Below are 17631 nucleotides of genomic sequence, written 5' to 3'. Positions count from 1 at the left end.
CTCTCTTCTCTCTCTCTCTCTCTCTCTCTCTCTCTCTCTCTCTCTCTTTCAAGTCTCTTTTTAGATATTAATATTTCTTTTATAGCTTACAGTATCGTTATCAATAATTAACTACTGGCAATCATTTAAGAAAAAGAACAAAAAAACATATCGTTATATTGAATTATAATAAATTGGAATCTGTATTCATTTTATTATACATAGGTAAGAGCTATAATTACTATGAAAAGTTTATTTTCATGAAATTATCGCTTTTACATGAGTTTCGTTATATTAATTAATTTTATCCTGTAACACTAAATTAAATTAATTTCAGTTCTCATATTACATTCCCAATTATTGCATGAAACTGCGGAACTTTTGTCGCGAAAATTATACATATTCTCAAATTATCTTAGTTTAGAGGTTTTGAACTTTGCCAGTATATTGCGCAATATACTGTCACACTCAAATGTGCACAAAGCGAATTATTTTCGGAATTTGTCGAAAAGAGCATTTCATTGAAAGATAATTTTTAATTTATAAAATAGTTAAATTTCTTTTTCTCCATGTAAAATATTCTTCGTAAAGTTTGCATAATAAAACCTCAGAAATACTGCATTGTTTATCGAAATCGGAAATTCGCTCGAAAATTTAACTGCAAATTGGATCGGATAACCTTCTCCGAAACTTTTCGAATTGTAACGAAGTGTGCAAGAAGTAAACTGATAATGAAACTTCATGCATTAGAACTACGAAAATCCTTAAATCTTTCTTCCCTAAAACTCAGAATAGATTTAAACAACCGAGAAGATATTACGTAGTAACATAACTATCTATGCACAAGTTGTTAATCATGGAAATGCAAAAGGAAGTTTGTGGCGCCGACGCTAATAATTATCACACATAGGAAGTACAATGCGGCATAGTTAGTCAGATATACATATAATAGTAAGTAGTAGTAAGTAGTAGTTTTATTGAAGGATAGATATATAAATAGCTATATTATACCGACGATCATTTTTTTATACACGGCCGTTCTCTGCAGTTTTGTGAGAAAAAATTCTCAGAAATTATTAGTAGTATTAATAATCTCTCTTTTAAATGACGTCTTATTTTAGAAATTTATGCTAATATCTCGTACATTAATAAAATATGTAATTTTTTATATTTGTAATAATTATGTAAATGGTTATATAATATAATGATCATTAATGTATGATTATTTATTCAAAAATCGATCGATTATCTGTTTGAAATACTTGTTTATTAATACTTATTAATTTTTTTACATTAGCCACAAATCATTATATCATCACCAATTTTTATTATAAATAAATTACTGTTCAAGATTTTCTTTTTTCGATTTCAATAATTTATTAATAATTATTCTTTAATTTTCTTTCTTGATGTTTATAATCAAGTATTATATGTTATAATATTCTGAATAATACCAAATATTTAAAAATGTACTTCAACAAATTGATATTACGATAAAACTTTATTTTGAAACATTATTTTTATTATTTAATTTTTGTATTTAATTATATTTAGTTGTTTTATAAAATTAAAGTTTTTTGCATATATTTTTTTTAAATTATACGCAAGTCGAACATCACTTCCGTGATTAATTATATAATCAATATGTTTGGCATTGTAACCGTAAATATCGATAATTTGAATTGTATAAGTTCCATAGATGATTGCCAACAGGATGTATCAGCGTAATTTACATCGCTATGATATAATAGATGCAATAATGACAGCGTTTTCTATTAAGTGGCATATTGCCAGGAAGGTCAAAGTTATGAATTATCCCTTTTTTCTAGCAAAACTGCATAGCCATTCTTGCCATATCGATACATTTTGATATTCCTTGTGCGTCTTAAACCGATTCTTTTGCGACTCTCTTACCGAGGTATTGCTGCGAAGTAATTACTTCCGAGTCACTGAGGAATGTTACGCGCTACGAAAAATACATATTCTCTCTCCAAAAACTTTCTTCCAAAAAGTTCCTCACTACAGAACTTCTAGCAAATTATTCGGAAGTGGCTGCAAAAATAATCTTCCTAATTTCAAGTAACCTTCGAGTATATTTATATCGCGATACAAGAGTATTTACCAAATGAGAGTTCCCAGAAATGACATTCACAGATCATCGAATAAAAGAACTGCATTCTCCAAACAGCAAGATTTAAGAGCTCAAATGTGCACCCATACACGTCCCTATACTTCCCAATATACATATGTACCACATGGAAATACATCGCTATAGAAACGACGCAGGCCAGACTGGTTGAAAGATCCAACGGATACCCCACCTTTCTACCATCCAGAAGATCATTATGGATCAGAATCGAGTTCAGGCACGTCCGAACCAGGCGAGCGTCAAAAGGGCACTAAACACAAAAGTCGAATAATAAATTTGCAAGGGAAACATTCGCTTATATATGCTCAATCGTTCATCGTCTATGTAAATCTAGTCATTCGAAAATATTTGCATATCTCTTGCGAGATTATTCGTTGAACATATTCAAGGATAAAAAAATAAGTTATTAAGAAATATATTCTTTTTTTTTATCTACATTAAACTCGAATAATTTTTAAAGAAACTTTTTTTTGATTATTAAATACTTTTTATAATGGTAAATAAATTTTATAATACAATATTTATAATTTTAAGTCTTTTTTTTCTTTATTAATCACGAAACGTTGACTAAAGTTAATAATTGTCAAATTTCACTGAAAAAATGTATCAATTGTCAATTGTCAAAGTTATAAAAATAATGTTTTGCATATTCATATTCTTCCATATTTCAAATCGAACAGATCAGGCAAAAGAATCCTATTACGGATATTGCACCTTTCTTTCTCTCTATCTCTCTCACTCTTCCCTATCCATCTTTATTACGCAACTCGAGATCAGAACGGAGCAGACGGCTACAACATACGACTGGAGTGTCAGCTCGAAAGGTGGTGGCTACGACGATGTGGAGAAGAGGTGGTGGGAAATGCACGCGGTCCAAACTCCGCTAGAGCTGCATGTAGTTGGTCGGTCGGAACGAAGAGCAACGCGGTTGAGCGGACGAGTTCGTCTCCGAAATCCGAAGCGGAAACAAAGTGCGCGTCGGAAATCGGATGCAGTTTTTATCTTTTTCTTCTTTCTTAAATTTTACTCGCAATAAATTTAACCGTGGTCCGATTGATTCTTTCGCAGCTTTAATTAAATATCACGTGCGACTACGTGCCGATACTTTCAAGCGAACAACATACTTGAAAGAAAAGTATTGATCAGAAATTAATCGGAGAAGAACTCATTCCGATGAATTGATGAATATTTGTGGACTATTAGGTGGAGTGCGACGGTAGGTCGATGCAATTGGCGCATGCAGTTGAAGATAATTTTGATAGGTAAGAAATCTTTATATAAAAAAAGAGAAAAGTAGCGAGATTTCAATATAAACTCTATACATAAATAATATATTGAAATTATATCTAATGGATAGTCTGTTTATTCCATTATGCAAATAAATACAATTTTTATCATTTAAAAAAATGCAGTGATTTTTATAATTCAAATTAAAAAAATAAAGTTACATAATATATCAGAAATATTTTTTTTAATTCTTTTTTGTTCAAAAGATCAAAAAATTAAGAATAATTAAAGAATGTGATAATTGTCTATTATAATCATAATTCACAAATTATTCGTAAATTCATAATTCTTAGAATAACTAAACATTATTGTTTTAATATTTTTCAAGTAATTATTTATATGCTTGAAAATATGTGTTGAAAATTAACATGAATAATTCGAATAATAAATAATTATTGTATATAAATATAATATGAATTATTGTTTCAAGAGTCTGTTATGAAAATAAATTTTTATTGAATTAAAAACTTCTCAATTAAAAACGTTCTATTTCCATGAGACTCTTTTTTTGCTTGTTATTTATCATATGCAAACAAAATTATATTCAACATTGTGAATGCAAAAAAGTTTTTATCTTTACAATCATACATAAACTCTTCTGTAAAAAATCCTTCTATCGTATAAATCGTGAACTCTAAATTGGATAAGCTCGACGCACGTAATTCATGCTTCAGAAGTTTAAACTTCACGCAGTTACGAACAAGTGTAATAGCATTGTGTAACGATCTGACTATAATCAACTTCGTCGTGATACAAAGGGTAATGTTGATTGCGAGATCAATTAGTAATTATTAATTCAATCCCAACTTTAAAGACGTCATGAATTATACGCGCTTAGGTCTATCTATAATGTGATAAAATGTATAGTTCGGACATAACGAGTAGTCTCACCGATTAATACGTATATAATTAATTCGTGTTGCGGCAAACTGCAGAGAATTACTACGTCATTTCGATACGAGGATTACATGCTGATGCATCGCCGACAACTATAAAGAAATGCGAAACATCAACTTATGGAAGTTATATTTTATTTAATGAAACACTTTAATTCTACTGAATGATAAGATTGTAAATAATAATGTTAATTATTTAATAATAGAAATTTAAATATTAAAATGGATATTGTCATTAATTACGAATATTTTCAAACTTTTTATACTTCTTTGATACTAACAATTGTTTGATACTAACATAAATTATCGTAATTTAAATTTCATAAATAAAGCATATAAATGCATGTTTATTTCGCATAACATTCTAAGTCAAAACGGAAGAAACGCGACAGATTGGTACGATTAAATGCATTTAACAATGCATAATAATTAATTGAATTATTAATCACTTTAAATCCGATCAATACGCAATTCATCCTGTACCTACCATAAACACCTAATGTATATTAAATGCTAGAAGATAATTATAACGCACAAATATTTGCATAATAGATAAAGAGTTATAACTATAGCGAATCTAAAATTTAATTGTAACGGTAGCGCTTTAATTTTAATATTCAATTCATTATTTCAAAAACTGCTTTACATTTTAATAAACAAATAAATTAACGACGGCGAAACAGAAAAATGAAATTTTGTTATATAAAAGCATAAAGATTTTAGATAAACTAGAAAAATGCTAACAGCGCGATGATTCTGCAAAATCGAACATAGACTAGACTGGAGGTGTAATCGATTTAAGGAAATACGAAGCAACTAGAAATGTTAAACCGATTGTATCGAAGGGACATGATTAATTTAAAGTGACTTTGCTACAAGCCGACTGGATCGGCAACGTACGTATCGCGAGGTCATTTATAGTCTAAAACGTGCTTCATGTGCAACGTGCATCGAAATCGATCGAATCGCAATATCGGTTTTTGTCGACGATAGTCACAAACGAATGTACTGGTCGACAGCGCGATGCATCATTAATTCAGTCTACCGGCTAGGGTAAAAGGAATAGAAATGATGCACGCGATCGCAGTTCGAAATGTCATACTCCGAAGATATATGCGTTTGTGCACGCAGTGCATCTTCATTTAACAAAATCGTGTGTAATTTTGAAGTGAACAATACCATCGACCGTGATATCTGTGTCCGATAACGTCGATACTAGAATTTGGGTTGTTAAATAGAATATACATATGGACGCATTTACAAAATTTATGGATCAAATATAATCATAAATTATAATAATTCCAAAATTTATGAAATTTATGATGGAAGATATTTGTAAAACGCAATCTCTTCTCTTTTGCAATAATGAAAATTATTGTAGAAATTTTTATTTCCATGATTCGAACAACATCTATCTTGCTCGTTTTAAGTTATGACATCAAATAAAATGTTATGAAAACAATATTCATAACTAAGAATTAATGATTAATCAATCGTTTGTGTAATTTATTGTAATGATTCATGAAAGTAATGCAATTATCGAACCTCCATGAACTTGTATTTCGTCATATTAATTAAAACGCTTTCGTGTTGAGTATTACTATGAAGAAAATAGATTCATTCTATTTCAATTTTTTCAATTTCTTCCGTGGTTAGGATCTCGCTTTGGATTTTCGTACAGTTGTTTCCATTGTTTCTTATTAACTTCACGAATTTTATTTTGTAGCGGTAAACAATGAAGTTAAATATATATTTCATTCAAAATAAATAAAATTTTTTTATTGCAATTCCTTGCTCTATTCAATATGACAGAAAACAATTTTTGTTCTTTTAGAACCCTTTGTTTATCTGGAGGAAAACAATTTGCTGATTATTTAAAGTGAGATAAAATCAACATGCCAAAAAACTAAATTTTTCTTTATCTCTTATTATAAATATTATTAATAGACACGAGGAATATTCCAAAACATATATATCTAGTTTCCTCCATTATTTCATTTTAAATTAATTAGAGATACATTAAAAAATAATTTCTTCTTTAATACTATATATATTTAATATTATATATTTTCTTACAAGACATTTTAAAAAAATTCTCTTCAATCTATCAATTACGTAATTAACAAGAGAACATCTCTTCTTCAAGCAAAAAAAGGCATTTCGTGATCTCTATGCAAAAAAATGACACGTCCCTCTAATTGCGAATGATATCGATCGTTGATGCATAACGGTGTAACAATGCATGAAAATGATACGGAAACTACAGGGAGTCACGTACACAACTGTGTCGTTAATAACGCCATTAGTCGAGACACCGTCATGTTAGTAACTGACTAATAGCCAGCAAGAGACACTTCAGTCTCCTCTCCTTCCTCTTGACTCGATTCGCCCAGCTACATTGCTAAACTTAACATTGTTATCGTAAGAGATATACTCTTTTTGTGACAGTCTCTTCTCTTTTATCATAATTGAATTATGATTGACGTTTAAATAATTCTGTCTGAATTGTTGCAAGAACTAATGAATTGTCTTTCAGAAATATCAGGCTGTGTAATATACGTTTTTACAGAAATTTGAAATTATAAGATATTTGAAATTATATGAAATATCAAAATAGTTACTTCTTGGAATATTTACAGTGTTTATTAAAATTTTAATTTTTATCAGAATTGAATATTCCAGTAGTAACTCCTAATTTAGAAATGACCGTATTTCATTCCGTAGATGATATATTATTGCAAAAATATTGTTATCTCTGTTACTTTTACATGCACATTCACAAGTGACTAATATTTTATTCATATAAAATAAAAGCTCATCGTATTTTTCATGTAGCATTTACAAAATAGAAATACAAGAGCAAAGTTTTTCTGTGTAAATGTCCATTTTGACAATGTTTACAAAAAAAAAAAGATAAACTGTATGATTTGCAGAATATATAATTAGAAATATAATTAGAAAAAAGCACACATGTCCAGATTTGAAATTCGAATAAATCGGATCACGAGAGATATCTGTTGTGATCAAATATATTGTTTAACGAAACGAAATATATTAATTAATAAGATTCAGTTTCTCTCTTAAGAAATAATTTCTTTTCACAAATTATAATAAGTCAATTATCCCTTACCAACGCTTATCAATACACGAGACTGGTAAATAAAAACTTTAAAAACATCCGAGATCGAATTATGTATTGATAAAATATTTATAAAAACACAGATATTATGCATGAATGTTGATATTAAAATTATCGCTATTATATACATGTAGAATATAATTCAATGTCAATCTATTTCAGTTAAAACTTAAAAACATTCAGTTAAAACTTAAAAACATTCAAGAAATAATGATAAATACAAAATATGATATTTTAATTTTATATAAATTAATTATTTTTATATAATTTATAAAATTTCTGATTAAAACAAATAGATGTTGATTACATGTTGAATTAGATACTTCGTTGATTTTTCTCTAATTTTTTTATGAAAACAATTTAACAATTTATTTTTTGCTTTCTTTCGTTTTGCAAAAAAATTCTATTGGTACCTACATAAAAGTTTTTCAGTAAGAGTTAACTAACAATTTTCACGTGAGGCTTTCACTTTTATCGGCTATTCGTAACAAAATCTTTCAGTTCTCATTCTGTAGAGAAGTGTTACTTCCGTCGTTGCTTTTTCTAAAATTAATGAAATTCTCTTTCTTTAAGCTTCTCGAGTAACTCATCTGGCCAAAGTTCGCCAAGGACACGTTTAGTATTTCGTGCCCTTTCAGAAAAACTTTTTGTAGAGGATAGCAAGATCGATGGTTGAAAGAACGAGGAATTTGTTCGTCGATTAAGGTTCCGCATTGCGTGCCAAACGAAAAACGTAAAACATCTTGAAGACATGCCAATGAAAAATTTAAAAATGTATAATCCAACATAATTTTCATATAATGCGTCATGTATTTAAAAACTTGGATGTATACACTAGACTAATAATATTTTTAATGACGATAGAATACCTATATCGATAGATGATTAATTAAAAGAAGATACAGTTATTAATAAGATTCGATGTCTTTTGAAAATTATAGTTTTCGAAATTTTATTTCTTTAATATTATCCACAAAAATTTAAAAAAAAACGCAAAAATATTACTTTAATATAATATTCAACTGCAAATAAATGTAAGTCAATATACGTTGTTTTTTTTCTTTTAGTTTCAATTGCGTACCTAATACAATTCGCATTTAATTTTATATAAAACACTCATATAATATCGATAGAGAAAAAGAAAGAGAAAGGTTTCGGTACATATTCGATTATGAATTATTCGCCGATCGAAACCTTTCAGTAGAACTCGTTCGATCAATTACGATATCAATCACCATTATTCGCTTCAGCACAAAAATGGAAACTTACAAAGAATTTATTTTGCTGTTATTTCTTTTTTTCACGACAGTCGCACATATACTTTATTAATCATTCTATTTCTAAAATCGAATAAAGAATTTGCAATACAATTACAAATTTTTAATCTTTATACGTAAATACTTTAGAAAATAAATTTTCAAGAAAATATACAATCAACATGAATTTGAACGTAAAGTAATTCAATTAGTCTCGAAAAATATTCAATTACAATGGACTCCTTATATTTGTTCTTACTTGAAAATTATCGATAACGAATAACGTTTTAATATATATATATATAGAAGAAATTATTCCTAAGTATTCCAGTAAAAAAATCAGCAATTAAAATTAATCCCGACATTATTAAGAGATATTATATTATATTTGAAAAATAATGGATTTATGAATTCTGATTTTTGTAAAGTTACAGTAAAAAAAAAAAAAGATAGCTTCGTCCTTATCAAGGTTTCTCTTGGAAATTTCATGTCGGAAGTCACGACACAGAACATCAACAGCGCGAATAAGAAATAGCACGGCAATGCTTTAAAGGATTTATCATATACTGTATTATTTGCTGTATACATAGTATACGCATCGTAAAGCGGTAATGTACAGTTCCCTGAGACCTTCGTTTTATGTCAGGAGCAAATAATACAGTACATTTGCCAGAACGAGACCTGGGAGTTGCGACTTTCCACAGCGACCAGATAGATTCACATATTGACCCTGAACGATAGACATTGCAGAAGTTTTCAATAATTTAAAGTTAGAATTACGCGGATGACATTAATTAATGGACTCTGCTTGATTTAATGTCAAAGGTATAACTGCTATCAGTCAACTTTTCCGCTTCGCATTTTAATACTCTTATGAATATATCGTATTATGCAATAATGTAAAATTGTAAAACATTAATATCTTTTTTATCATTTTCATATTTGCGAGCGTGATTTATCGTTAAAATCATACACTGAGAAAAAAGTTGCTATTTCAAAAAAATATTAGTTGAGTCAACTAAATGTAACGATCATGGGTTATCAAGCAAATATTTATTAATTCAAGCAAATAACATGTTTTAATTTATAAGATTTTGTTAATTTAAAAATATAAATATTTGAACTAAATAATCATTATGAACTAAACGCATTTAATTAAGTTAATAACTTTTTTCTCATTGTCAGTGTAGAAATATAATCGTGCAATTATCATTTTATACATCTCTCTCATGTTTTATTTATTAAATTACAATGAAATTTTTCAATATATAGAAAACTCGTTGATTGCATTGACTATTATATTTGCGCAGTTCTAAAATTGGATATTTTCGAGATAATTGTGCCAATAAATAAATAACATTTATAAATTCTATAATAAACAATGTGTGCAAGTATGTTATTTTGTGCTCAATTTGTTATTATAGACTCGTATGAGCGAACATGTTGCGTGACATGCGCTGCAAGTACTCACAACGCAATTACAGTTTAATTAATATATTGGTTCACCACCCACCATCATCACTTGATTACGCCAGGCTTGTGGCTCATTTGTCCTTCAGATAAAGGAAAAATATAAATGTATGCGTACCATGTATGCTGAAATAATTAATTATTTGCCAAATAATATTTGGAACTTTCTCGGCATACCGTTCGCAGTTGATTAATGTCTCATGATTAATGCCGTATAAGTCTTAATTAAGAGACGTTCAGATCAATCGTGAACTTAACAACCTCTCTTCGACCGAAAACTTCAATTTTCGTTGCGCAATTATTTCGATTATTTCGGCAGAAGTCACTGAAGATAATTGAGCCATTGCAAGCTTAAACTCTTTCGACACGCAAAAAAATATATGCAGATGCTGATATATTAAAAGTTAAATTTTGATAGCTTACTCGTTCTCTACGTAAAATGCATTTTTAAGACAATTATATTTTGTATTATATTCTTATTTATATATACATTTATATGTAATTCTCAAAAATAGTTAATTAACAATAATACGTATAATCAAACATTTAACTTTATAAACGTCAAAATCATATTACGTTACATAAAATATAATTGAAAAAAATCGTAATTGTTATTGCTGCTCAGATATTGAAATACAGACATTACTAAAAACATTACCAAGAAATGCTTTACACGCGATATCAAATCAGCGTGACACTAAGTAATTATGAGAATCTTTATATTATATTAATTATTTTTAGAAATGAGTATTCATTATATCAGTAGTTTAATAATCAAGAAAAACCTTTCAAGCATTCGTGACTATCTCATTATATGGATAAAAAAACGTAATTCATGATATCACGTTTATCAAATGTTATATCTCACGAAACTGAGATTTACGATAATACACAAATAAACGAGACTCGCGTTATTAATTTACTAGAAATTAATTTACTAGAAAATTTTAATTTTCTTTAGTTTATTTAGAGACTAATAAAGATAAATAATATTTAATGAAAAATAAACAACACATTAAAAACACGCAATGTTTGTCAACATATTTTGTTTTAATAAAACAAATTTTTCGTAAGTGCAGTTGTAAATATGCTTATCAGTTTTTCAGTACCATTAAGTAATAAAAGCTGAATAATCGACTACTTCATGATAAGATTATTATAAGTTACAATGTTCTTATCGCATTATTTTTTTTTTTCGCAATTTCTGCGATATTGGCCGCAGCCAAAAATGGATAATAATAACAAAACAAAATATTTGCCAGTGAGCGATATGGAAACACATATGACAAATGTTACATTTTACAAGTAACGATGCAGTTTCGAAGTGATGGCATACTTTTATCATTTCTGCGTTACGCAATTTGCCGGAGGAACGCGAAAGTCTCACGTTTTCTTACGCTTTCTCCGCGCGACAGTAAAAACCAGCTGATTGTTCCACCCATTATTAACATCTATTCGCTTTTTTCTTCCTTACATTATCTTTTTTCACGCCATCTTCGAAATCATAAAATAATGAAAAATATTAACCTTTTTGCTAAACTTTTATCTTAAAGATGAATTAAATTTTCATTGATAGAGAGTTTTTTAATTACATTAAATAAGCTTTCATCTCTTTTCTTAAGAGAACAAAATTAATAAGATCTCAGAGAGAAAGAAAAATAATATTTTAACGTATAAAGGAATATTCTCAAAAGAAACGTATTACTACAGAAAAATAAATTTTAAAAGAAAAATAATACAGCAAAAAAATTAAGAAACTAAAGATTGATAAAAATTGATAAAAAGCTTTCACATGAATCATGCTCAAGATAATTATCAACATATTTATAGATGAAAGAATAAATCTAAGGTAAATTTGGGTAAGATGGCCATCTTTAAAATGCAAAAAAAAAACACACTTTAAATTTGTCTTTAATAGTGTTGTATTGGTATCTATATAATACTATTGAACTTTCCGTATGACGGAAAGGTATATGTACCAATATAACACTATTAAAGATAACAAAATTAAAGTAGATATTTTTTTTGCATTTTAAAGATGGTCATCTTACTAATAAGTTTACTCTATTTTAGGAGAAAAATCCACAATGTAGACAAATTGTTTGATTCTCGAGTTATCTAGCGCCTCTCGATTCTTGTCTCTGCGCTACGTTGACAGTGCATTGTAATTTATAGTGCATACGTGCGCATATCGCTCATTTGTTGGTCGGTCGCGGATACAACGATGACAAAATGCAGATAAATACGCATTCCGCGGTGGTACGTGCTTCACATACATAAATAATGGATACCAGTTTTTCCGGTAATCGCGATTTGAAACCGAAACCTGCATGTTCGCGTTTTCTCGTTGGCATTCGCGGATCGTTCATGATCTCATCGAGTGTTAAATGTTTTTCTGCAGAACGTATGTTCTAGCGATATTCCTTGTTGACAGATGACAACTGATTGTCAAGACATGTATGCGTTTGTACAAAAAAATGTGTGTGTAAGAACTATTTTCCGCGAAAGATGTATTTAATTACAAATGAAAACTTGTCTCATGACGCAAAGGTGTGAAGATTCTTTTTTTAATCTTACAGAACTGCGAGATGCATTTTCACGAAAGCTATACGAATTTTGAAAATTTACGAAGAGCATTTAGAAAAGTTCACACAGTAATTTTAGTGTAATTACGAGCCATTGTATTATATACGCAGAAGTTTTGCGAACTTCTTTTTACGTAACTTATTTACATTGTTAAGTAGATACTCGCAATGATCAGCCTCCTCGATGTACGATGGTGCATTTTTTAGATAACATGTGATATATGTTCTTGCGGCTAATTTTTCGACTTGGCGCGTTTCTCGCAGAATGTGAAGTTATTGAAAATTTACATGTGAACCTTATAAAAATTGACTATCAAGAAAATGCTAATATAATACTTAACAGGAAATTAAATTAAAGTTTTTAATAAAGAGTAAATTTAACAAATTTTTCAAAACATTTTTTTTTACAAAATAATGTCTATGTAAAATCGCGATTTATATATAGAAACGGAAATATATTGTAATTATCACAGAAGGGCAGAATATATTTTCATTTCCACATTATTGAAAAATATTACATGATTAAAATTTTAATATTAATCATAATGATATTTTAATTAATATTAGTATTAATAATAATTTAAGTACACTATATAATAATTTAAGTTACTCTAATATTATAATTAAACTTATATTTAATAATATATAATAAACTTAAACTTAATAAAATTATTGACGTTTAATTTTAGACTGCTAACAGTTTATTTATTTCTCAATATTAGAGTACGATAATTAAAACCACGTTTTGTTATGTTAGAATAATTGATATTGAAACGTCAAAGTTATAATTAAAGGAGTATTAGAAACTACAGTGTACAATTCTGAATCCAATATGTAGTTTGCGCGAATAATACAGGAATAGTTTGATAGGTTTGCGTTGAACTCGACTTATTCGATGTATTTGTAAGCGATGATGCGCGCAACTATTCCCTATACGCTTGTGTAAGCAAATTGTTGAAGAAGGTTTCAGCACATGATACTATAGCAATGGGATTTGATTCCGCAAAGAAATGACAAATTTAAGAAATGGCAAATTAACCGTCTTGGATTTTGATTAAAAAAATTTTTTACCATATAGGTAAAAATTTAAGAAAAATTACAAATAATTTTAAGAGAATAAAAATAATAATTTAAAATTATGAATATTTCCGTAAATATTTATTTTTACAGAAAAGAAATATAGAAAAGCATTTTCTAAAATTAAATTAAATTCAATGAAAATTGATCTATCTATCTATCTATTTAGCTATCTATTTATCTATCTATTCTCTATTTATTTACACGCACTACCAGCTTGATAAAATGAAAAAATGATTTTTTTATTAATATTTTCATGAAATTGTTCTTTTAATTTTTAGAAATTTTAATATCATATCTTTCAAGCAAAAAAGTATATAATGTTTACGTTAAATATATCTATTATTAATACATAATAATATAAATTTAGAAGATTGATAGAGTCAGAGAAATGTGATTCTTATTAGTTGTTTCTAGTTTGCCTATCTTCTCAGACTACGCTATTGCTCACAATTCCTTTTACATCGAAGGGACATTTTGAGTTTAATGTAACTTTGTCTATGCGGCAGCAAGAATGCAGATCTTGCATCTCGCCATTGCATTCATTGGCCTAGTTTGGACCGTACAATTGATCCACATACCGAGCACTTCGTGTCGAATCGCACTTCACTCTCTGGGTGCATCAGACGGCAGCAAGCGACGCCTAACGTGTTGCGAAGTACAACATTACGTCTTCCATTATTCCATCATCTATAAAGGATGAAAAATGGACTATCGCGTATTATCGATATTTTGACTGTCGACTTTTACACCCGCAAAAATGCTTACGATGTAGACGTAAAATTACAGCGCATGCTTCTCTAGACGGTAGAGTGAAGTTCTGACAAGTTGCACCGTCACGCAAAGGAAAGATTTAATCTTTACCAGGTAATAGTCACGCGATTCTTGTTAAAGTTAATGTTAAATATTATTATATTAATATATATGTATAAATAATTAATAAATAAAAAAGACGTATACTTTTTTCATTATTATCTAATTGTGCGAAAGTTTCAAAGATCGTAAATTCAATTTTTGTAGATCAAACACTTTTCAGAATATAATATATAAGGATAATACTTTTTTTCATCAAAAATATTAAGTTGCTTAATTTTTGACGTAAATAACTACATGATAACGTATTAAATTTAATATCGCAAGATCTATTAAATATATTTTATTTAATCATCTTCACTTCATAATGTAAAAAATATTCCCGATTTTATCACATATGACACGAATGAAAAGAAACTTAGTCACTATTGTATTGAAGAGAATGTGAGTTCATCTTATACGCGTCGACGATTTTATCTTCTTCTGCTCCGCTTTATTTCGGAGCAAGCAGTGACCTATGGAGCTGATTTGTTATTTAAATTTCATATTTTCGCGTTTCAATGTGTGACCACATCACACAAATCTCAATTGCAGATTGCTCGTTTTTGCCGTGAATAAACACGTATTTATACGAGACTCCGTGAATTTAATGAGAATGTCATCGCTTGACTCTTTAAGATCAATTTAATGTTTAATTATTATCTTAGTCACTACACAGTTCGCATAGCTATTGATTTAATCTGGGAATTTTATATAACTTTATTTGACGTCGAAAGAAATTGATGAATGTTTTGCATATATTGTGTGTATACTATAGTATACTATAGTATAAATATTATTAAACACAAATAAATAAATACTATTTGTGAGATAGATATTTTGTTGTGTATTATGTATTTTCTAAGGTTAATCGAGAATCTTAAGATAAACTAAGACAAGTATAATTGTTCCGTGAATAAAACAATTCATAGAAACAAAGTGAAATATAAATAATTTAATTAAACCTCCGATTTATCGTAATTAATATTTAATTTGATAGTATATTGGATATTTGACTATTTTTTAATGAAAAAGAGATTAAGTATATGCAAGTGCGATTAGTCATATAAACAAAATATATTCCTTTATTGGCAATAAAATGAATAAATTATTTTTCAATAAATAGAGTATATGAAATACAATTATAAAGATATATTTATGGTTATCTGAATGTAATTTGGATATAATTAAGAGACTATATATATAATTAATAATATATAATTAAGAGATTATTAAACAAAAAATTAAATGCAAAAATGCAAGAATAAGAACGAGATCGTTTAAAAAATATCAAAATCTATTCTCGATTTTTTAATTTGATTTTCAGCATTTTTAGCAACGTGCCTCGTTATCAGCAAATCAATAAATGAATTGTTCATGTATTAAATCATATGAGACTGCATCCGCATTGTCAAAGCTTATTTATTGTCAAAGCTTATTTATATATCGTTCGTGGCCATTTAAAGGAGCGTATCGGTGACGCTTTTTCCCGTTCCGTAATTATTTAATGACGTCAAGTATCGTACCGATTATCTCGATAAACGATAATCCACTACCGCGCGTTGGCTGTCTGACATTTTGTTATTATCGAGCTGGAGCTCTGCACTTTTAAACAACGGCGCAGTAATATGAGGATAATTCTTTGATAAAAAATCTTATGAATTTTATAAATGGTATATGATATATTATCGGAAGTTTAAAGTAATTTTACTTATCGTAAAATTCTCATTGTTAAACAATCGTGAGCATTATTAAAAATACAATTTTTTATAATAGATTTTTATAATAGATTTTTTATAATAGAAAAAGTTATGATCAATTTCTTTATTGTGAAAACTTACGAAACTTTTTAACTTTTTAAAATGAAAACTTAAAATTTTCCTTACAAATTGTTTTTTGAAAATGTTTCTAAGATTTTTGTTACTGAGTTACCGCAAAATAAATAAAAGATTTGAAGAATGCATTTTGACGTTGAATGCTTATAACTTCGTTAAAAATGGTATTGCGCAGTTCAAATAAATTCCGTCGATAAGAAATATTGCAATATATAAATGTTGTTATTATTGTTTCTAATGCTTCTATGATATAATTGTAAAAATAGATCATAGAATGAAAAAACAATTTTCTTCTTTTTCAGAGGTTCTGCGGTCGATAGTTCTCCCTCAAATTCACCTACTTCGAAGACAACAAATGCTTCTGACACTGAACAATTATCGACGGATGCGCCAGGCCCGTCGAAAGTACTATCGAGTCCGGAGTATATCCAAGAAGTACGCAAAGACAGTGCATTGTACCTTGAAGAGGGTGAGGGTACGCTAAAGACTGTGACACAGACTACTACTGATGTTCTCCGAAGACAGAGCAGTGGCTATGTGAGCCGTCGAGATAGTTTGGAGGATAACAGAAGAAATTCTACGAGTGACACGCAACAGCAAGAGAAGGAGAGATACAAATCGAAATCAATAACTCTTGGAGCCTTGATTGAGGATCTTGCTGGTAAAAAAGAGGAGAACACTGAGAAGAACATTGAAAACATTAAGCCATCCGCAGAGGTAGCGAAAGAGAGAATGCCAACGACAGAGATATATAGAAAGGTGTCAAGTTCCAACCTCGACATGCCCGACGTTGATGAGGCGAAGGAAGTCGTCAGAGAGAAAACTCTACCCCGGCAAAAGAGTTTCGAGACCCAGGAGATCACCGAAGGACTGACGACACGTCTCAGTAAGTAAACTGAGTCACTGTTAATACGAGTTAAATAAAAGTCAAACGAGTTAAATAAAATATCAAGTTAAATAAAACGAAATTTTTTCTGTAAAACGCATAATTAGAGTCCTTCGGACAAACATCGTAGGCAAAATAATTTAACAAGACGGAAAATCAATCTAAAAATGTTTTTCAATTTCATTATATATATATATATATATATATATATATATATATA

General features: G+C 28.8%; 1 protein-coding gene across 1 annotated transcript in view; it reads left to right on the top strand.

Moving 5' to 3' along the window:
- Positions 1–17631, top strand: part of LOC105626638 (probable serine/threonine-protein kinase mkcB) — a 58722-nt gene that overhangs the window by 19981 nt on the left and 21110 nt on the right. The window contains exon 3 of the mRNA XM_012207931.1: positions 16828–17411. Coding sequence (XP_012063321.1) covers positions 16828–17411 — 584 coding nt within the window. The remainder of the gene's footprint in view (positions 1–16827; positions 17412–17631) is intronic.

This window comes from Atta cephalotes (genome assembly GCF_000143395.1).
Source record: "Atta cephalotes unplaced genomic scaffold scaffold00005, whole genome shotgun sequence".
Lineage (NCBI taxonomy): Eukaryota > Metazoa > Arthropoda > Insecta > Hymenoptera > Formicidae > Atta > Atta cephalotes.
The sequence above is the reverse complement of the archived record's forward strand: the minus strand, read 5'-3'. Positions and strand labels throughout refer to the sequence as shown.